At 36.7% G+C, this 22,628-nt stretch overlaps 2 protein-coding genes across 7 annotated transcripts in view; both read left to right on the top strand.

The window, feature by feature from the left end:
* Positions 1 to 6,318, top strand: part of LOC130426426 (nuclear body protein SP140-like protein) — a 10,407-nt gene extending 4,089 nt beyond the window's left edge. For both annotated transcript variants that reach the window (XM_056753196.1, XM_056753195.1), the window contains 9 exons: positions 32 to 80; positions 1,233 to 1,442; positions 2,392 to 2,531; positions 3,425 to 3,493; positions 3,726 to 3,853; positions 3,957 to 4,068; positions 4,854 to 4,928; positions 5,007 to 5,150; positions 5,594 to 6,318. In XM_056753196.1, the coding sequence (XP_056609174.1) occupies positions 32 to 80; positions 1,233 to 1,442; positions 2,392 to 2,531; positions 3,425 to 3,493; positions 3,726 to 3,853; positions 3,957 to 4,068; positions 4,854 to 4,928; positions 5,007 to 5,150; positions 5,594 to 5,674 (1,008 nt within the window). In that variant the 3' untranslated portion in view covers positions 5,675 to 6,318. The remainder of the gene's footprint in view (positions 1 to 31; positions 81 to 1,232; positions 1,443 to 2,391; positions 2,532 to 3,424; positions 3,494 to 3,725; positions 3,854 to 3,956; positions 4,069 to 4,853; positions 4,929 to 5,006; positions 5,151 to 5,593) is intronic.
* Positions 6,319 to 9,317: 2,999 nt separating this feature from the next.
* On the top strand, positions 9,318 to 21,875 carry LOC130426424 (nuclear body protein SP140-like protein). Of its 5 annotated transcripts, none has more exons than XM_056753190.1 (17): positions 9,318 to 9,566; positions 11,121 to 11,219; positions 13,029 to 13,195; positions 15,352 to 15,526; positions 15,764 to 15,973; positions 16,083 to 16,202; positions 16,282 to 16,415; positions 16,638 to 16,694; positions 16,778 to 16,826; positions 17,026 to 17,235; positions 17,819 to 17,958; positions 18,666 to 18,734; positions 18,982 to 19,100; positions 19,201 to 19,312; positions 20,385 to 20,459; positions 20,539 to 20,682; positions 20,898 to 21,875. In XM_056753190.1, the coding sequence occupies exons 1-17, from the start codon at positions 9,530 to 9,532 to the stop codon at positions 20,976 to 20,978; spliced, it is 1,998 nt and encodes a 665-aa protein (XP_056609168.1). In that variant the 5' UTR covers positions 9,318 to 9,529; the 3' UTR covers positions 20,979 to 21,875. The 5 variants fall into 5 exon arrangements, with proteins under 5 accessions (XP_056609168.1, XP_056609169.1, XP_056609172.1 ...); XM_056753194.1 differs by lacking the exon at positions 9,318 to 9,566 and adding an exon at positions 12,496 to 12,596 and having other exon boundaries at positions 10,513 to 11,219; XM_056753192.1 differs by lacking the exon at positions 9,318 to 9,566 and adding an exon at positions 12,496 to 12,601 and having other exon boundaries at positions 10,513 to 11,219.
* The last annotated feature ends 753 nt before the right edge of the window (positions 21,876 to 22,628 follow it).

Raw genomic sequence — 22,628 nt, 5'->3', positions numbered from 1 at the left:
TCATGTTGTTTAAAACTGTTTCTTCGTGCAGAATGCAGAAGGATCGTTTTCTGCCAGTTCAACAGAAAGCTCCAGCGGTGGTGAGTCACAGAAACCACACGTATGTCCACACGCTGTCTGCTTTTGTCTGTCTGAACCAGTGGCGGCTGCTGATCTTTTAAAGAGGTCTTAAAATCTCTTAAAAATTGTCCATTTATTTATATGTAAATTCTGCCCTACGTTTCTTTTCAAGAAAATGCCAAGCAAGGATGTCACATCCATAAGGTGGTTGCTCAACCCTGATCCTATCCATGCAACTTAATCCTGCACATGCACTCACATGTTCATTGCTATTTTCATGCCTTTTATATGCCCTGTCAAAGTTTGACAGATCTCCAAACCCCAATTTTGACCAAACAACACATCCATGAGATGGTTTCATCAAGAGACATGGCCAGCAGTACATTTTCTTTTTCACAGCACTTCCAGCTAACTTTGTCATACCAGGAGAGCTGAAAAGAGCTGTTACTTTTCCATATCTTTTGCACTAAATCAATTTTAGGTGTTGATCTGCCCTGCTGTTTAATTCTAAGTTTCTCCTCGTAAGGAAGACTTTCTAATGGCTTTGCCAAAATCAGGTCGACAATATTAGCACTGTCTGCCATCGTGTGCAGTTTGCTAGCTGGCTAGTTCAGACTATATGAATTAATGAACAAACGATCTAATATATATATATATATATATATATATTTAACTCAACGGGAGGAAATGTGGGAATTATGTTAAACTGAAACAATGAATGTGGTGTGAAATTGTGTGAAATATACATGAAGGTTGCAGCAGTTTGTCTTTCGACTACACATGCAAAATCCGCGATGGGACTGAGTTGGAGACACAGAGTGATACGCGTCATAATCTGAAGACCACGCCCACACCAACCATCTCTTTACATTGCGAGAAGCTGCCGCCTCCTTGTCATTTATGATTTATAAAAAAAAAAAAGTCTAAAAGCTGATATGTGACAATGTGTATAGCAAACAAGCTAAAAAAAAAAACCCCAAGAAATACGTTTTTATAAGCTGTCGACCCCAAAAAACGAGCGTTTTAGGACATAAAAGTGGATTAAAAAGAGATGACAGACCCTCCAATCATCACGCAGACGCTCGTCTAGGGGAATTATAGGGGAAGCTGAGCTTCCCTTGCAGTCTTAAAGAAATCGCGTCTGGTCTGAACACAACGTTTTTCTCCACAAGATTCAGAAAGCAGTGCCGGGACGGAGGAAGAAAGAGACGCTGCAGATTTTGAAGAACCAGGAGGGGCAGCTGGAGGAATGGAATTCAGAGGGCGAGTAGAGGAGGAGGAGGAGGAAGACATGGACAATCTTTCTGTTTTCCAGGCTCCCTCTTTGCCGGTCACCTGTGTTTCGTTGACTGGGACTTTACACAAATATCGGTTTGCATCAGGTTGGTGCTGTTTTCTGATTGGGCCTCTACAATACATGCAGAACTCTGTAAATGAAAGTAGCATTTATAACTTTAAGATACCCGAGAAGAGAACTTGAAAGTCTGTGTTTGGGGTTGACACACCCCATTTCCAAAACATTGCTAGTGGATTTGTGCACAACCCATTTATCACGAGCGGCTCGTTTTTATGATTCATGAATTAGGTATTTTATGTTGTTTAGGCAAGCAGGTGACTTTTGTCATTTTGCCTGGGGGCATAACCGAACCATAGTCAATTAACCGCACAGTTTATTAAGTCGTATTATGTTTTGCATGGTGAATATTAAATATTCCTGTAATTATTGTAATAAAAAGCCTTTCATTAATATAGATTATTTGTCTGGTAATGCGTGGAATAATTTTAAAATAAATTTAAAATCTAGGAATTCAATCTAGGTCAACTATTTATTTACTAGGTAGAATGTATGTGCCTGGTAAAGATTAAAATGAGGAATGAGATTTAAAATTAGATTTTACAATGAAATGGACCTACAGGGTGTTCACACATCATTTTGGGAGGATTTTGTGCACATTCGGGGGGGTTAGTTTCTCACGTTCTCCCTCTGTGGGGTGCAGAGAAACAGATGATATCAGTTCATTTCTGTATTCAAGTCCTTCATGTTATTTCAGCCCTCAAAATTCACACTTGTTGTGATCTTTGAGCTTACAACAGGCAATACCAGTTTGCTTCCACCTTTACATTTAATTCACAACAGCTTTAATCTTGGCTCACCCATTATGAGTCATCAATTTGTGTACCATGTCACAGGTTAGTTTTATATTATTTGACTGACCTATTGTTAGTTTTTGGTTGTGCTCTTTGTCATTCTTAATGTCTCTGTGCTGCATGTTTACAGTTTTTCGCTGGCTGTGTTTGAGCTGTTTGTCATTTATTCGATCTGTGTCACAGGTTTGCGCGGGAAATGTATACGCACAGATGAAAGCTGGCTCACTCCAGAAGAGTTTGTCAAGCAGGAGGAAACTCTCACTGATGCAAACTGGAGAAGAGATATACGGTGCCATGGCAAAACTCTCAGCTTCTTACTGAAGGTACCATGCTTACATATTTATGTTTTGAACAGAATGTTTCCCAAACATTTTACTTTGGCTGCGCAAATTAATTTTTTTTACTTTTTTATGTCTAGTTGTTTTAATGTAACATGACATTGAATAATCTTTACTTTAATTTTAGTATAGATTAATCCTTTTGTCAATTATAATACACAGATCCAGTATGCTGTAACAAATGCATATTGATTTGAACAGTTTACAATAACATCTTTACGAGGATACTGACCAATACTGGACATTTGACTTACTTTTGTGTGATATGCCTGCGCACAGCCTGCACAACTTGTCAAACAGCTCACAGAGACCAAACAGAGTTCTTTTTTACATATTTTTGCACTTGAATATATTTAAATTGGCAACAATTAAAACTAATGATAAACTTTCATGATGATACAACACTCGCCCGATAGTCACAAATCCGTCCCGAGCGATTATTTTTTCAATCTCAGCCGAGCAGTTTAAACATCGGAACAACCTCACTTATGACTAAAATACTCACGTACTATCTAGATTACTTCAGTATTATGAACAATTGTCATGTTCAGCATGTTTTGTGATTGAAAGAAATTCAACTTGCAAGAGTAATGTATAAATAATCAAAATTTCTTAATATTACTATTTAACATTTACACAACCGTTAAAAAATGTATATTTTTTATTTTTTTTATCCAGTGCCACGTTAAAAATAAAAAATAAATCCAAGATGTTACGAGAATAAAGTCGAAATGTTTCACGAAAAAAGTCGAAATGTTTACATTGAAGTTAACATTTTGACTTTATTCTCATAAGATTTCACTTTTATTTTCGTAACATTTCGACTTTTTATTTTTAATGTGGCACTAAAACGGCGTCATATGTGATTTTATTTTCAGAAAAAGATCCTCTGCATCCATTCACTCCTGTGTGACTGTAAGAAATGCAGCGATCAAGAATGTGACTTGGTAAGAATCGCTCATTCCCAATATGACATGAATTCATATTAATTTTGACATTTATATTTAATCCATTACAAAACATAAAACACAGTCAAAGTTTGTAATCGGAGTGCTTACCAGATTTATTTGGTGTTTATTTTCTTTTGATGTTGGCTGTTCTATAGTGTCCATGATTTATTCACTGAACAATACATCTGGGTTTGAGATAATGAATGTATAAATGTGTTTTGTCGATCAGTTGGAACAGAGAAATGATGACGTGTGTTACGAGTGTTACTCTGATGGAAGTCTTGTGTGCTGTGATGAGTGTCCACGAGTATTTCATCGGGCTTGTCACCTGCCAGCTGTAACCGGAGATTCACCCGAGTGAGAAAAAGAGAAAGTCTTAATCAATTGAATCATTGCATTATCATTGAGTGTGTGTTGTAGATGACATTTCCTGTGTGCGTGTGTGTTTGTGTACATGCAGTCAATGGATGTGCACCTTCTGTGTGCTGAGAACCAGTCAACAGTGGTGTGACCCCCATCACATGACTCAACAAGAAGCTCTGAATCTCCCAGTGTCCTCTCAAAACAAACTGGTAAATTGACACACACATGTTACTATGTGCACGTTTTAATCCAGAGCAGAAAAATAAAATAAAGGGGCGGTTTCCCGGTCAGGGATTAGTTTAAAACAGGACTAGGCCTAGGTTAAATTAGGATATTTAAGTCATTTTTAAAAACGTACTTTACAAAAAATCTTGAGACAAATCAATCACACTGATATATTTTAATACCTGATAGTGCAAGTTGTTTTCGATTAAGACATCTCTAACAGTTAAATTAGTCTGGGACTAGGTTTAAACCCTGAACCACCCCAGAATATAAAGGAGAGTCCAGCAACAAGTTTCTGGACATACAAGTTATAAAAACACTTTCATTTTCTAATAATAGACAGTTATTATTACTTTACTTCTTGACTGACTCTCAACTGATTCGTTTGGTGATTCATCGGTCTAATGCCCTCTTTTCTGTCTGCCCACTCTGATCTGATTGGTTAGAGTTTCTAGTCTGCTGTGTAAGCGCTAAAAGGGCACTACATGGAGCGTCTCAAATCTGACCCGGAACTGAAATAAGAATAAGAGACGACTCGTTCGCGTGATTTAGACTCGACTCCTTTTTCCGAAGCCAATAACTTTGTTATTCGCTCACTTTCGACTTAACAACTTGGCAGACTGCTTACATTCACACACAGTAACATAACACACCGCATTAAATATCATTTTAAGGACATTGTAATCGATACTCTTTAATTTATCTAGTATAACAGTATTATAATAGTTAAGTCTAGTATGAACTAATAATTGATGTAATTATTTTGTAGTACTGCCATTACCTGCTGTTATATACGTACAGAGAGGACGTCCAACGTGTGTTTGTGAAAGACCCCTGCAGAACAGTAAGACAAACTATTTGTGTCTGTTTTTCCTCACGTCGTTCTTGTCGTTTTCACACCTATTCTTTTTATAATGTTAAGGTACGCAGATACTCTGAGTTCATAGCGCAGCCGATGTGGCTGGACAGAATAAAGCTGAAACTGGAAGGAAATGAGTATAAAACTGTTGGAGAGTTTGTGTCGGATTTTCAGCTCATCTTCAGCAACTGCAACAAATTCAACAAGGTGAAATTCAACAAATCAGTCTTCGTAATTGAGATTTTACATAACGCGAAAGCTGAATAAATAAGCTGTCTATTGAGGTCAGAAAAGGACGATATCTGGCTGAGATGCCACCATTTAAAGTCAGGAATCTGAGAGTGCAAAAAAAATCTATATATTGAGAAAAAAGTTTTTATATATTTCAGGTAGGAAATTTACAAAATGTCTTCTTGGAAGATGATCTTTACTTAATATCCTACTGATTTTGGGCATAAAAGAAAAATGGTTCATTTTGACCCTCACAATGTATTTTTGTCTTTTACTAAAAATGTTCCCCTGCTACTCAAGACTAGGTTTGTGATCCAGGGTCACATATGTTAATGTTTACATTTATGATCATTGTTACGGTAATGATCGATGTATGTTTGATATTTTGACTGATTTATGCTTTTATTTACTTTTTTAAGGACAATGAGTTTGGCAAAATGGGGGCCAGACTGAAGGATTTGTTTGACAGGGAGTTTCAGAAAATCTTCACCATCCAATAACATTTCTCCTTCCAGCTCGGGTATCATTTTGGTATCATCCGGTATTTAGAAAATATGCTACTATCTTTCATCGCATCCCGATCCTGTGTCATTCTCATCATGGTCTAAAGATATTTCAGTTTAACACTCTGTCCTAAATCATGATTAAACGTCACGTTTTGAGCATCATGTGACAATCTTGACATCTGACAAAAATTAGATTTTTTTTATGGAAGAGATGTGATTTCTAGCTTTATACTTTATCATGTCACTTTTTCACTTCATCATTGAGCAATATCTTTTTTTCATCTATTTCATTCTTCATAATAATGTAAAATAAAGTTCCATTTGTGAATTAACAACATGAACTGACAATGAACAACTGATCTACAGTATTTATTAATTTATGTTCTATTCAGCATTTAAAATCAAATCAATTTCAGAAGTTATAACCTTTGACATTAGACAGAGTCTACAAACATTAAAAAAGATGACTAAAAGCTGTAAAAATATATTGTTCATTGTTAGTTTTTAGTTTGTTTTCTACCACGATTATTTCTGCTTTAATGTTAAGAGTTTATTTTTCTTTACATGATTGTTTTACAAAGATCTTTATCGTTGTCTCTGTACATTAAACCAGATAAAAAGAGGTATTTTAACAAGTATTATCGTGCTTCTTTTTTAAGAATTAAACCTGAATGTGCAGATAAAATAAGTGTGAGTTCTAGCCCACATTAACATAATACAATTTGCAAAATACAAAAACTCTCATTCTTACAGAGGTGTTTTCAAAGTCCTGTACAGAATAATTCATTTTTAAATGTTACTTTTCAAAGTAATTTCAGTCACCTGCAACGTTTTATCAATCACCTGTGTAGCGTATACAGGAAATGAAAATAATACACATTTTTATGCATACTTTTTGTTTGAGTGTTTCATTGGGAATGCTTCAGATCACGCATATAAAACTGGTTTAAATTAGGTGTACAGAGCATTATTTAACATACAGTATCCTGCACTAAAATAACTATTTAATATCATTAAAAAAATGTATTATAAAAAAGTAAGAAAGAGATGGTTCTTCAAAGAACCTTTGGCTGAATGGTAATTTGTGGAACCAATAATGGTTCTTCTGTAATACAATATACAGTATCATGAACTTAAAGGTTTTCACAATTTTATGTATTGTCAGCATATGAAGTCAGCATGAAACAGAACGCTTGATGGTCAGTTTTCATTTCATAGAAGGGCCGGACTGACCAGTAGGACATTCTGTCAAAGTCCAGAACGGCTGTCCCACTGTACGACGAACGTATTATAAACATGCAAAACGAAGGCATTAGCGACTCGGACACGTATTCATGTAACGCAATGTGGATGACAGAATGTGGAGCTACAAGGTTTTAGAAAGACAGCAGCAAATGTAATTATAAAACAAGTTCATGTACAGCAGGATTCATTCTTAAGACAGACATTGAAAAGAAACCATACTATGAAAAAGTCTGAAATTCAGACAAAGCATGTGCGATACTGAATTGAATGTCATCTAACTAATAAAGACAAGACATATATTTGGTTTATTTGATACAAAATCTAAAACATGTCTCTTTTAGTACGTTAAAAAAAAGTAGACTTATTATACAAAAGACAGTTTGAGTTTCATTTCTGCGTCAGTGTTTATCTAAGACCCATAATGCATTTGAGTGTGTAGCTCCTGAAATGAAAGGGACATGTTTGTTCTTTTACTTTGCTTTCTGGATCAGTCTTAACATTTATTCCCAGCCTGCAGCAGCAACAGTCTTTTCAGTTGCTTTTATGTTGACTGTTTAACAGTAAAGATCTAGACCTCATATTAGACAGCAACCTGTCATTTAGAAACCACATCTCAAATGTCACAAAAACCGCCTTCTCCCACCTTACGAAATGTTACAAAATATTCTATGTGTTGCTGACGCAGACAAGCTTATTCATGCATTTGTGAGCTCAAGGCTTGACTATTGTAATGCTCTACTTATGGTTGTCCTGCGTCATCAATAAACAAACTACAGTTGGTTCAGAATGCAGCTGCCAGAGTTCTAACCAGGTTCAGAAAATACAATCCCATAACCCCCATGTTATCAACCCTTCACTGGTTTCCCATTAACTATCGTATTGACTTTAAAGTTCTTTTAATCACTTACAAAGCCTTTAACAGTTTAACCCCCTACCTACATAACAGAGTTTCTATCATACAAACCATCACAATCTCTAATATCTCAAATCTCAGACAGATTATTTCTAGTGATTCAATAGGATGGCAGATCGACCAAAGGGCGGGGTTTGTTGAAATGAAAAAGAGAGTGAGAATGTGTGTAGTGTACAATTTGTCTGTGTAAAAGAATAAAAAGACAGCAAGGCTGTGAACAATATAAGGTGAGTACACAATTTAAGTGAATATAATGAACAAAGAAGAGATTGAAAATAATAGCATCATTTTTTTAACTCGCTGTCACTCACAACCCAGACGAAAAGGAAGTCACTTTTAGTTTCGTTTCTGTGCAAATCTCTCTGGCTGTGAGGGAGATACTGAACAACACTATTTCACAACAAGCACACGAATCCAATGTCACATCTCATGTTTATTTAGATAAACGGAAGTCTGTGTACATTTGCTTTTAATGACTCTGACGCATATTATTATTTAGAATAGTGAGTCATAATAAAAAATACAATACATGAGCATGGAGACATGTTGATTCCTTTTAGGGTGTTATTGTGTTTTTTTTAGTTTAAGGCATTCAAAAGACATTTACTATAGTGTTTGAATAATAAAGATGATTGAACATTCACCAACTACTTTTGGTCAAAATTACATATTTGGGCAGAGCAAATCTATTTGAAAAAAGTGCAAAGTAGGGATGTTGCAGTATACCGGTATTGATAATAACCATCATATTAATAACAATCATAACTGATGTTAGGTTAATATTATACGTATAATATTGTTAGTCAGAGCATGAACTGGTTGACTGCACCATTTCACCATTTTACCTCAATAGCCACAGTGTATAAAAATTGTCTCTGCCTCCCTACACTCGTATTTTAACAACTGTTGTTTCCTCCATTAATAAAGTAAAAAGATAATGCAAAATATTCAGACTGTCCTCCCAAAAAACTACCCAGTCGGTCGTTTGTACAAGCACCTTATTACGACCAATAGTTACGTATTAAGGATGAGCGCCATCTAGCACCAGCAGTTTATTATGAAGTACATTAGGGATGATCCGATCAGGATTACGGTGCTTTAAGCTTTATATAACTGATATAAGATTTCTGGTTTCTCATTGCAAAATAAGCTTTAATTTTATAAATATTTTGATAAAATCATATAAGGTCAATTAAAAGTGAACTTCCCCTTTTACAACCATCCCTTTTTAAATATTGCATTTCTTATTTTGACCACATACTTAAACTAACAACAACTTGTGCTTTGTTCTGGTGTTCACCTCTCTTCTGTCTAATGATTTTATAGGTAATAAACTACACATTGTCATATAAATAAACTGTAAATACTGTGGATTATTTAGACTAAATCTTATCAGACACTGTTGCTAAATCGCCTGAGCACACTAACGTTCTGATGTGTTTTGAGTGAAAGATTTGATGGATTCGGATAGTGAGTCTTCTGAGTTCATTGCTTGACATATCAGTTCTTTTGACCGTTCATTTAAATGAATCGGTTCAAACGAGTCATTATGTCATTAGTCGAACATTAGCAGACGTTAACTACACGTTGTGTCTGTGTGTTCATGACAGAGATCGCAAAAGAAAGAAGTTTACACGGATACCACTTTATCATTGGATAGGATTGATTTTCGTTTATTGAAAGTGTGGTTTATGTCACATGCGTTATGTGCGCGTCAGAGAAGTAAAGGTAACCCGTTTTTTCTCAATTCAGGTAAAAATATTCACAGAATGTACAATGTACAACACAGATCTGGTCTTCCGACCTTTTGTCAGTGTGTCTGTTGCTTTTGATTATTATGTGCGTATGTCCACGCGTAATGACGTCATCAAATTACGATCGGTTTGTGAGATCGGCCAAGTTAGCCCTAACCGGATATTTTCCGCGCATATTCTTTATTTTAAATGTAGACGCGCGGCAGCCTCGCGGAAATAGGGGGTGACGCGGTCGCGGTGCGACGAGCTCTTTTTTCATTAGCAAGCGCACCGCAGGTCATGTGACAAGAACCAACTAGCCAATATAGACAAGCTCAATGAAAATGGAGACCAATATGATCACAAAATTACTAAATCTAGTAGCAGAGTTGTTTGCAACGTATTTTCAGTGCATATACTTTTATTTTTACCTCCTCGTCTCAATGGCTATCCTTCCCCATGGTTACTTAGCGACGACAGATGCCAAGAGATTGCAAAGTCCAGGGCCCGGTTGCATAAAGCACCTTAAGTGTAAAAAATGTTAAACAATGGCGGTTGCTTCAAGATGCACCTCGGATTACGATCAACGACGTGAGTCTTATTCTCCAAACACTATGTCATACATCGACAACCAAAAAGGAGAAGCGACACTTAATATATTTATAAAATAAATAACAATAGGTTTCTAGCCCTTCGGGCTCGAACCCTAATAATAAGGAAATAACCAAAATTAAACCGAAAAGACACAACTGGAGGGTATACTGTCGTGTTTTCTCATGCAAGCAAAATAAATTTGAAACTCATTGTTGACATATAGGCTTATTTATAGATATTTTAGGCTAAAATACATTTTGACTTCGAAAGGCTCCGGGGCAAGTTACCTCCAAGTGTTTGAAAATATACATGGCAATAAATAAATAAGAGGTTTGGAGAAATACACTGTAAATAAGAAGTTGCTACCTTACATGTTTATGTTGAATCAAAATAACAAGTCATTTCATCTTACATTACATTAAATTGACTGAAAAGTTTAAGTTGAATCTTGTATAACTTCAAAAAATGGTAAACTTATTTTAATAAATTAAAGTAACATGAAAAATTGTGGTTATGACTTGTTGACCATATCTGTCATTTTTCCACTATCATTTCATGTTTATTCTTGTCTTGCAGTGGAGTCATGGCATAGCCTTAAATTGTGTGGGGGGGAGAGATAGTGATCCTACCGGCTTTCTGTATTCTCTCTCTCCGGTCTGAACATAAATAAAAAAAATAATGTTGTTGGGTTTTCTGTATCTAACTGGACAGTGCTACATTGAAGCAAAGGGCCTCCTGGGTTCTTTGTAGTCAAGGGCCCCTGGGCACTGGCTCCATATTCCCGGTCGGTAATCCTTCCCTGCTTTTACTCATGCTTGAAAAACCTATCGACAATAGCAGCGAATGAGCTAATGTAACTGACAAGTGTCAATATTGATCATGTATTTGTTTTAGTTTTTTTAGTTTGACTGAGATACTCTGTTTTAGTGTTTTAGTTTAGTGTTCTTTTGTTCAGCAGTGAAGTTTAACAAAATAAAAAAACGTATATTGAAGAAGCCTTCATCATACTGCAGGTATAGCAGCTCAACAGATGCCCGTGGCAGCTCGAAAGCAGGTAGGAAAGGTTATGTTGTTGTTGTTTTTGTTAGAGGAGCAAACGTCCAGTATCAGCCTTTCTTTTTTTCCCACAGCTTTGCTTTAACCCTTAGCTGTGTCACTTAATATATTGGGAATATACAAATGCACAATCCACACCTAAACGGTTGTAAAATATGAATCATAGAATACAGACATAAATTGGTCTCTTATGAAAGAAGACATTTGGTAGGTTATTGCCCAACAAAATAGTTACTTCAAGACCAGTAACTTTTTCTAAATTTATTTTGTAATAAAATGGTCAAATGTGTATTCCAACTGCTTACACCTTACCAGTGTGTAGTTGCATAGACTTTTCTTCACCTATATTGACAGTCGTAGGCACGTCTCTTTGTTCTATAATGGGGTAAAAGGCCTCGTGACACATTCAAATGATCATGTAGCACAGCATCCAGCAGGGTGGTAAACTTGATAAAACACTAAATTTCAGTTCCAAACGTCATGTAGTCAAATAATTTTAGACTGAGTATAATAATCTCACAGAAAGATTTCGCTGATCATATTTTCCTAAATTATAGCCTAAATAGTAACTAAATTACAACCAAAGTGTTTATTAACATAAATTTGTATTTTTCCTTGTTTTAAAGTTGAATGAAAGGAAATACAATTATACATTTATCAGATATACTTTTTTGCGTCTGCTAAATGTAGGAGATCTACTTGGCATAAAATGAAAATAAAAATGTATTTGACAGATTTTTTGTGCAAACAATAATGTTGATTTTTCAAAGATGGAGGGTAGTCATCTGCCTTTAGGCATACTGTCCATGATTTACTGGAGTAGAATCTTACTGTAAATAAAGTAAGATTGATTTAATATATTTTTTCAATCATAATTCAATGTTAAAAGAGTTATTGAAATTAAATTGAACTAGTATTGATTTTATTCCCACCTTGATCTATTTTTCATCATTGAAATAACGTTATTCTAGGGAGCAAACATGACAAAAAAAAATGACACAATTTCAACATTGATTCAATGATAATTTGGTTGATGCATCAACCTTGATTTAATGTTGATCCAGTGTTGGTCTGCTGTCTGGGTTACGATCTAGCGAAAAACGAACAAGCGAAAATAAAAATAATAAAAAATTTGACAGTAATTGTGTTCTGCGGTGCTTTTGTTTTCTTCCTGCAGCAGGTGTGTAGAAGTGACGTGAGAAGCAGGCATGTGGAAAATTTGAATGTTTTTGTTTGTCATTCTGCTCCTCACAAACGCCCAACATATTTTACAGGCTTTGCTTTGTGGTAAAATCGGTGGTAAGGGAGGCTAAGACAGTTGATTATAGGCTGCAGTGAACCAGGAAGAACTAACATTCTGTGGAAAATACTGTCGGTGAGGTAAAGCAATTTGTTTTGAATCCTAGTTTAAAATATAATATATCCAATATATTTATTTTGATAAGGATCGTTTTGTGAATATTTTGCATGTGTTTGCAAAATCGACTCATACCGCTTCGTGTGGGGAAGGCAAACTTTTACGACTTGCTTCCATATCAGACATTCTTACCGGTCTAACATTTACAGTGTTGCCAGCTCTTACCCAAACATTGAATTTTGAGGTTTTGTACTCGCGTCTCATCATCAATGAATGTCAACTCTTCAACTCTTTTTTCCTGCCCCCTTTAGGTTTCGCAACAATTTTGGGTTTGCATAACGCATAACGTAAATGCATAACGTCACATTGTGTTTTACAGACTTTGGAGGCAATTTTTTTCAAGAATGGTTTCTTTAATATGTTAAGTTTTGAAATCATTTAATGTCGCAGGATTAATAGGAGTCAACTCTCAAATGGACCCGTTAGACTTTCTAACGAATGAAGATTTGTTGCTTTTTCTTCGCCGCAAGAAGACTGAGATTTCTTGCATGGATCAGCCGCACACTTTCCTCACACAGCTGCGCGATCACGATCTCCTACCCGAGGAGAAGTATCAAGTATGAGCGTCTCTCTCTCTCTCTCTCTCTCTCTCTCTCTCTCTCTCTCTCTCTCTCTCTCTCTCTCTCTCTCTCTCTCTCTCTCTCTCTCCCTCTCTCTCTCTCTCTCTCTCTCTCTCTCTTCCTCTCTCTCTCTCTCTCTCTCTCTCTCACTCTCTCTCTCTCTCTCTCTCTCTCTCTCACTCTCTCTCAAGATTCAAAGGAGCTTTATTGGCATGATAAAAGAAAATTTACATTGCCAAAGCATGCAGAAATACAGATTAAGATAAAGATAAGATAGAATACAATTAAAAGTCTATAATTAAATATATATATATATACATCTCAATATAAACAGAAAAAGAGTTTTAATTAAAGTTATCAATGAGGGTGACAGTGTCAGTTTGTGTGTGTTGTCCTTTCAGTGTTGTTTTGTGTTGTTTCATAGTTTTTCTTTGGTCGTGGCAGTACTTGACATATCTTGCAACAGGTTTGAGCTTCTTGAGTTTTCTCGATTGGTTCTATAATTGATTGTATTATTTTCAGCCAGATTACGGTTGGGATGTCAATTTTGATATTCTTTTTGATTGCGTAAAAGGCTCTTCGTGCCTTGTCTCTCAGGTCATTCACAGCCTTGTTTAAGTTTCCAGTGTTACTAATGTTATACCGAGATATGTGTAGTTCTTGGTGTGTTCTAGGGGCACGTTGTTTAGTTTGAAACGGTTATGTTGATTTTGGCTACTGGGCTTTTTTTGGAATATCATGACTCAAATCTTCTTAAGGTTAACCGATATGGCATGTTTGGCAGAAAGTGTGCAGGTTGTCCAGATGTTGCTGTAGAGCCTCTTTTGTGGGTGATAGGAGAGCAAGATCGTCTGCAAACAGGAGGCATTTCACTTCAGTGTCTTGTAAGGTCGGACCGGGTGCTGGTGACTGTTCTAGAGCTCCAGCTAATTCATTCATGTAAATGTTAAATAGTGTAGGACTTAGACTACAGCCCTGTCTCACTCCACGACTCTGGGAGAGAAAGTCTGTATGCTTGTTGCCAATTTTAACTGCAAATGTGTTATTGGTGTACATTGATTTGATGATGTCGTAGGTTTTTCCTCCGATGCCACATTGAATCAACTGGAGAAAAAGTCCCTCATGCCAGATTGAGTCAAAAGCTTTTTTGAAGTCAACAAAGCATGAGTAGAGCTTTCTTTTCTTTTGGTTTGTTTCTTTGTCAATTAAGGTACGAAGAGTGTATATATGATCGGATGTGTGGTATTTTGGTTGGAAACCAATTGGAGATATTGGAGAAGTCTGCTGTTAAGAATGTTACAGAGGAGTTTACCTAGGTTGCTGTTTACACATATTCCGCGGTAATTATTAGGGTCGAATTTGTCTCCACTTCTATGGATTGGAGTTATGAGACCTTGGTTCCAGATTGTGGGAAATATACCTGTACTTAAGATGATATTAAACAGTTTGAGGATGGCGAAGTGTAAGTTTTTGGTCTGCGTGTTTAATCATCTCGTTTAGGATACCGTCGCTACCACTTGCTTTTTGGGTTTAAGTTTTGGTATATTTTGGCCTAGCTCAGCGAGTGTAATTGGATAGTCTAAAGGGTTTTGGTAATCTTTAAGTGTTGACTCCGGAGTGCATAGTTTGTTGTGTAGGTTAGTTTGTTCATGGTTCTTGGTTATTTTACTAAAGAGGTTTGAGAGGGGCTTTATCCATACGTCTCTCTCTCTCTCTCCCTCTCTCTCTTCCTTCCTCCCTCCCTCCCTCCCTCTCTCTCTCTCTCTCTCTCTCTCTCTCTTTCTCTCCCTCCCTCCTTCCCTCCCTCCCTCCCTCCCTCTCTCCCTCTCTCCCTCTCTCCCTCCCTCTCTCCCTCTCTCTCTCTCTCTCTCTCTCTCTCTCTCGATCTCTCTCTCCCTCTCTCCCCCTCTCTCCCCCTCTCTCTCTCTCTCTCTCTCGATCTCTCCCTCCCTCTCTCTCTCTCTCTCTCTCTCTCTCTCCCTTTTCCAAATTCATTAAATCAATTCATATAGATAATACATAGTTATTAGACCGATACGTTTATGTAAAATTCTCTCGCCATGCCTGAACTCAATGGAGTTCAAGGTACAGAAACAGTGACGTCAACATTGTTGTTCCTAATAGATTTTCCCTCTGTCTCTCTTTTATTATAGAAGATAAAAACAATGCGCTCTCGTGAGCAAAAACAGAGAGGTGTCTATGATGTTTTGGACTGGCTAGAGAAAAATAGATCTAAGTGTATGCATCGCTTCTGGGGCAGTTTGTTCGAAGATCACATCCTACAGCTGTACCCCACCCTACGCCTGCTCAGAAACAACCTGATGGACGGTCTGTCACTTTACATTGTTATTTTATTATGTAGATGTGTGCGCCTTATGTACCTGATAATTTTTTTGTGTTTAACCAATTTGATATATGATGTTCATAACTAGCTTTATATCGCGTGTAAACATAGGAAAACTGACCCACAGTCAAGACTGAATTTAGATTTTGATCTTTTCATTTTTTTTATTAGCATACATTCATATGTAGTCGTAAGTATTTTTGTATTCTTCATTTGTCCAGGTAGCTTCAAATTCTCTGAGAAACCTCTTGATGCCGAAGCATTACCTAAGAAGGAGAACGACAAAGGAAACCAAGAGAAAGTTAAAGAAAAGAATAGAGTAAGAAAGAGAAAGACAGATGATGGAAGTGGCGAGGACAGTGATGGTCCAGGTCCTTCAACCGCCTCCAAGCCTGCTTGGGAAAAAAAAGCAAACAAGAAACTCTCCTTCTGTAAGTCCCGGGACTAAAAACGAACTTTGTCCTGTTGCTACTGTACTGTATTTTCACTTTCTACCAAATGTACATAAGCTACACCATGATTCATGTGTCTTTTTCACAGCATCACCTGTGAAGAAAGAAGACACAGAAGAGATTTGGAAGTCGATTATTTTTAAAACTCAGCTGCCTGTAACCTGTGGCCAACAAGAGGGTACTCTTCATCGGGACAAACTCGCCAGAGGTTCACAATAACTTTGTATTTTTCCACTACATCAGCTGATGTTTGTGTTAGTGATCTCTAACTGTGACATTCACTATAGGGGAGGAGTGTATTTTTGCAAAAGGACGCTGGTTTACACCATCTGCTTTCGAGCAGTTTGGGGGAAAAAAGAGTTCCAGAAACTGGAAATGCAGCATACACTGCAGAAAAACACCACTCAAAAAACTCTTGGAGGTAAATAAAGCAAGTATTATGCCATATCTATCTATCTATCTATCTATCTATCTATCTATCTATCTATCTATCTATCTAAATCTCTATCTACTCTATTTCACATGAATTCACACTGAAATTGTCTGACTGTCCAAAATGTGCAATAAATATCTATCCACTTTCAACTCAAACAATGTCAAAAAGTTTGTCATTCTTATCTCTTTTTTCTCACTTTCTTTTCAGGATGGCCATCTTCAGTGTCCACAAATTAAGAGGAGTAAACGCGCATGCGTCTTAAATGTATCCATTTCAGTTCCCTCAGTTTTTTCTACTTTGATTTTGTTTTTGACATTCATATTGTTTAAAACTGTTTCTTCGTGCAGAATGCAGAAGGATCGTTTTCTGCCAGTTCAACAGAAAGCTCCAGCGGTGGTGAGTCACAGAAACCACACATATATCCACACGCTGTCTGCTTTTGTCTGTGTAGTAGAGTAGCCGGGGCGAGACCGTGATTCGAGGCCGGTGTGCGCACAGCTGGCGCTAATTCACAATTACTCACCGGACTCGAACCACGGTCTCGCCCCGGCTACTCTACTACAGTCTGTCTGAACACAACGTTTTTCTCCACAAGATTCAGAAAGCAGTGCCGGGACGGAGGAAGATAGAGACGCTGCAGATTTTGAAGAACCAGGAGGGGCAGCTGGAGGAATGGAATTCAGAGGGCGAGTAGAGGAGGAGGAGGAGGAAGACATGGACAATCTTTCTGTTTTCCAGGCTCCCTCTTTGCCGGTCACCTGTGTTTCGTTGACTGGGACTTTACACAAAAATCGGTTTGCATCAGGTCGGTGCTGTTTTCTGATTGGGCCTCTACAATACGTGCAGAACTCTGTAAATGAAAGTAGCGTTTATAACTTTCAGGTACCCGAGAACTTGAAAGTCTGTGTTTGGGGTTGACACACCCCATTTCCAAAACATTGCTAGTGGATTTGTGCACAACCCATTAACCCAGTATTTTATGTTGTTTATGCAAGCAGGTGACTTTTGTCATTTTGCCAGGGGGCATAAACGAACCATAGTCAATTAACCTTCAGGTTATTTCAGCCCTCAAAATTCTCACTTGTTGTGATCTTTGAGCTTACTACAGGCAATACCAGTTTGCTTCCACCTTTACATTTATTTCACAACAGCTTTAATCTTGGCTCACCCATTATGAGTCAGCAATTTATCATGTTTGTACTATGTCACAGGTTAGCGTTATATTATTTGACTGACCTATTGTTAGTTTTTGGTTGTCCTGCAGGTTTGATTAAATTGATTTAAATGTTTCATTCACTTTGTCATTCTCAATTTCTCTGTGCTGCATGTTTACAGTTTTTCGCTGGCTGTGTTTGAGCTGTTTGTCATTTATTCGATCTGTGTCACAGGTTTGCGTGGGAAATGTATACGTACAGATGAAAGCTGGCTCACTCCAGAAGAGTTTGTCAAGCAGGAGGAAACTCTCACTGATGCAAACTGGAAAAGTGATATACGGTGCCATGGCAAAACTCTCAGCTTCTTACTGAAGGTACCATGCTTACACATTTATGTTGTGTACATAATGTTTCCCAAACATTTTACTTTGGCTGCACAAAATCAAAAATGTACTTTTTTATGTCTAGTTGTTTTAATGTAACATGACATTGAATAATCTTTAATTTAATTTTAGTATAGATTAATCCTTTTGTCAATTATAATACACAGATCCAGTGTGCTGTAACAAATGCATATTGATTTGAACTGTTTACAATAACATCTTTACGAGGATACTGACCAATACTGGACATTTGACTTACTTTTGTGTGATATGCCTGCGCACACCCTGCACAACTTGTCAAACAGCTCACAGAGACGAAACCGAGTTCTATTTTACATATTTTTGCACTTGAATATATTTAAATTGGCAACAATTTAAACTAATGATAAACTTTCATGATGATGCAACACTCGCCCGATAGTCACAAATCCATCCCGAGCGATTATTTTTTCAATCTCAGCCGAGTAGTTTAAACATCGGAACAACCTCACTTATGACTAAAATACTCACGTACTATCTAGATTACTTCAGTATTATGAACAATTGTCATGTTCAGCATGTTTTGTGATTGAAAGAAATTCAACTTGCAAGAGTAATGTATAAATAATCAAAATTTCTTAATATTACCATTTAACATTTACAACATTTTTAAGTTATTTATCCAGAAGCAGAAACACAGATGTGATTTTTATTTTCAGAAAAAGATCCTCTGCATCCATTCACTCCTGTGTGGGTGTAAGAAATGCAGCGATCCAGAATGTGACTTGGTAAGAATCGCTCATACCCAACATGACATGAATTCATATTAATTTTGACATTTATATTTAATCCATTACAAAACATAAAACACAGTCAAAGTTTGTAATCGGAGTGCTTACCAGATTTATTTGGTGTTTATTTTCTTTTGATGTTGGCTGTTCTATAGTGTCCATGATTTATTCACTGAACAATACATCTGGGTTTGAGATAATGAATGTATAAATGTGTTATGTCGCCTGTGATCATTTGGCACAGAGAAATGATGACGTGTGTTACGAGTGTTATTCTTATGGAAGTCTTGTGTGCTGTGATGAGTGTCCACGAGTATTTCATCGGGCTTGTCACCTGCCAGCTGAAACCGGAGATTCACCCGAGTGAGAAAAAGAGAAAGTCTTAATCAATTGAATCATTGCATTATCATTGAGTTTGTGTTGTAGACATTTCCTGTGTGCGTGTGTGTTTGTGTACATGCAGACAATGGATGTGCACCTTCTGTGTGCTGAGAACCAGTCAACAGTGGTGTGACCCCCGTCACATGACTCAACAAGAAGCTCTGAATCTCCCAGTGTCCTCTCAAAACAAACTGGTAAATTGACACACACATGTTACTATGTGCACGTTTTAATCCAGAGAAGAAAAATAAAATAAAGGGGCGGTTTCCCGGTCAGGGATTAGTTTAAAACATGACTAGGCCTAGGTTAAATTAGGATATTTAAGTCATTTTTAAGAACATACTTTACAAAAAATCTTGAGACAAAACAATCACACTGATATATATAAGTTGTTTTCGATTAAGACATCTCTAACATTTAAGTTAGTCTGGGAAGTTTCTTGACATACAAGTTATAAGAACACTTTCATTTTCTAATAATAGACAGTTGTTATTACCTCACTTCTTGACTGACTCTCAGCTGATTCATTCAGTGATTTATTTCACTAATCCCCTCCTTTCAGTCAGCCCACTCTGATCTGATTGGTTAGTGTCTAGTCTGCTGTGATTGGTCCACCGTGGCAGTGTTGCAAATAGAATGTAAGCGCTAAACAGGGATGTAATAAGGTTTATCAAAAGGAAGAAAGGAGGCGGGAACCGGAAGACAGTTAAATAAACATTTTGTCAAATAAAATCAAGAGTAAAAAGACAGCCGGCCGCCCCTCGCGGTCCACGGCCGGCGAATAAAACATAAATACAAATACAAACAGGTGTGAGCCCGGTCCTCTCTCTTTGACGGTCTGGTCGCTCGTTCTTTTATATGCTCCCGATCTCCTACGTGATTCGAGACCGGTGCGCCCACAGCTTGCGCTCATTAACAATTACTCACCGGTTTCGAACCACGGTCTCGCCCCACCTACTCCACTACACGGGATTACATAGAGTGTCGCAAATCTGACCCGGAACTGAAAGAAGAATAAGAGACGACTCGTTCGCGTGATTTAGACTCGACTCCTTTTTTCCCAAGCCAATAAACTTTGTTATTCATTCACTTTCGGCTTAACAACTTGGCAGACTGCTTACATTCACACACAGTAACATAACACCGCAGTAACATAAAAATCCTTTTTAAGGACATTGTAATTGTTACTCTTTAAATTATGTAGTATAACAGTATCATAATAGTTAAGTCTAGTATGAACTAATAATTGATGTAATTATTTTGTAGTACTGCCATTACCTGCTGTTATATACGTACAGAGAGGACGTCCATCGCGTGTTTGTGAAAGACCCCTGCAGAACAGTAAGCCAAACTATTTGTGTCTGTTTGTATGTCATGTCGTTCTTGTCGCTTTCACACCTATTCTTTTTATTATGTTAAGGTACATGGATACTCTGAGTTCATAGCGCAGCCGATGTGGCTGGACAGAATAAAGCTGAAACTGGAAGGAAATGAGTATAAAACTGTTGGAGAGTTTGTGTCGGATTTTCAGCTCATCTTCAGCAACTGCAGCACATACAACGAGGTGAGACTCACTGCTGGACAGATTCAATAAATCAGCCACAAACACCATTTACTGTAAAAGCAGTTCTATTGCATTTTTTTATTTAGCTTACATTTACTGTCTACAATATAACTAAATACAATATATTAATGTTTACATTTATGATCATTGTTACGGTAATGATCGATGTATGTTTGATATTTTGACTGATTTATGCTTTTATATACTTTTTTAAGGACAATGAGTTTGGCAAAATGGGGGCCAGACTGAAGGATTTGTTTGACAGGGAGTTTCAGAAAATCTTCACCATCAAATAACATTTCTCCTTCCAGCTCGGGTATCATTTTGGTATCGTCTGGTATTTAGAAAATATGCTACTATCTTTCATCGCATCCCGATCCTGTGTCATTCTCATCATGGTTTGATGAGATTTTAGGTTAACACTCTGTCCTACATTATGATTAAACGTCACGTTTTGAGCGTCATGAGCGTCATGTGACAATCTAGATATTCTAGACATTTTTTTTATGGAAGAGATTTGATTTCTAGCTTTATACTTTATTATGTCACTTTTTCACTTCATCATTCAGCAATATTTTTTTTCTGTCTATTTAATTCTTCATTATAATGTAAAATAAAGTTCCGTTTGTGAATTAACAACATGAACTGACAATGAACAACTGATCTACAGTATTTATTAATTTATGTTCTATTCAGCATTTAAAATCAAATCAATTTCAGAAGTTATAACCTTTGACATTAGACAGAGTCTACAAACATTAAAAAAGATGACTAAAAGCTGTAAAACAATATTGTTCATTGTTAGTTTTTAGTTTGTTTTCTATCACGATTATTTCTGCTTTAATGTTAAGAGTTTATTTTTCTTTAGATGATAGTTTTAAAAAGATCTTTATCGTTGTCTCTGTACATTAAACCAGATAGAAGGAGGTATTTTAACAAATATTATTGTGCTTCTTTTTTTAAGAATTAAACTTGAATGTGCAGATAAAATAAGTGTGAGTTCTAGCCCACATTAACATAATACAATTGCAAAATACAAATACTCTCATTCTTACAGAGGTGTTTTCAAAGTCCTGTACAGAATAATTTATTTTTAAATGTTACTTTTCAAAGTAATTTCAGTCACCTGCAATGTTTTATCAATCACCTGTGTAGTGTATACAGGAAATTAAAATAATACACGTTTTTATGCATACTTTTTGTTTGAGTGTTTCATTGGGAATCCTTCAGATAAAGCATATAAAACTACTTTAACTCAGTGGCGGACTGACCAGTAGGACATTCTGTTAAAGTCCAGAACGGCCGTCCCACCGTACAGCGGACGTATTATATACACACAAAACGAATGTATCAGCGACTCGGACACGTATTCATGTAACGCAATGTGGATGACAGAATGTGGATCTACAAGGTTTTAGAAAGACAGCAGCAAATGTAATTATAAAACAAGTTCATGTACAGCAGGATTCATTCTTAAGACAGATATTGAAAAGAAACCATACTATGAAAAAGTCTGAAATTCAGACAAAGCATGTGCGATACTGATGTGAATGTCATCTAACTAATAAAGACAAGACATATATTTGGTTTATTTGATACAAAATCTAAAACATGTCTCTTTTAGTATGTTAAAAAAAAGTAGACTAATTATACAAAAGACAGTTTGAGTTTCATTTCTGCGTCAGTGTTTATCTAAGGCCCATAATGCATTTGAGTGTGTAGCTCCTGAAATGAAAGGGACATGTTTGTTTTGTTACTTTGCTTTCTGGATCAGTCTTAAAAAAATGTATTCCCAGCCTGCACCAGCAAGAGTCTTTTCAGTTGTTTTTATGTTGACTGTTTAACAGTAAAGATCTAGGCGTCATATTAGACAGCAACCTGTCATTTAGAAACCACATCTGAAATGTCACAAAAACCGCCTTCTCCCACCTTACGAAATGTTGCAA

Source organism: Triplophysa dalaica, chromosome 7 (genome assembly GCF_015846415.1).
Source record: "Triplophysa dalaica isolate WHDGS20190420 chromosome 7, ASM1584641v1, whole genome shotgun sequence".
Lineage (NCBI taxonomy): Eukaryota > Metazoa > Chordata > Actinopteri > Cypriniformes > Nemacheilidae > Triplophysa > Triplophysa dalaica.
This window is presented reverse-complemented; position numbering and strand designations above follow the sequence as displayed.

What these genes read in the sequence shown, in the direction of transcription:
- LOC130426424 (XM_056753190.1), top strand. Translation starts at nt 9,530, where the DNA reads ATGTCACATGCGTTATGTGCGCGTCAGAGAAGTAAAG. An exon ending in TACCCGAGGAGAAGTATCAA is followed by an intron (nt 13,196 to 15,351) that starts GTATGAGCGTCT and finishes CTTTTATTATAG; the next exon opens with AAGATAAAAACAATGCGCTC. An exon ending in CTCTCAGCTTCTTACTGAAG is followed by an intron (nt 17,959 to 18,665) that starts GTACCATGCTTA and finishes TTTTATTTTCAG; the next exon opens with AAAAAGATCCTCTGCATCCA.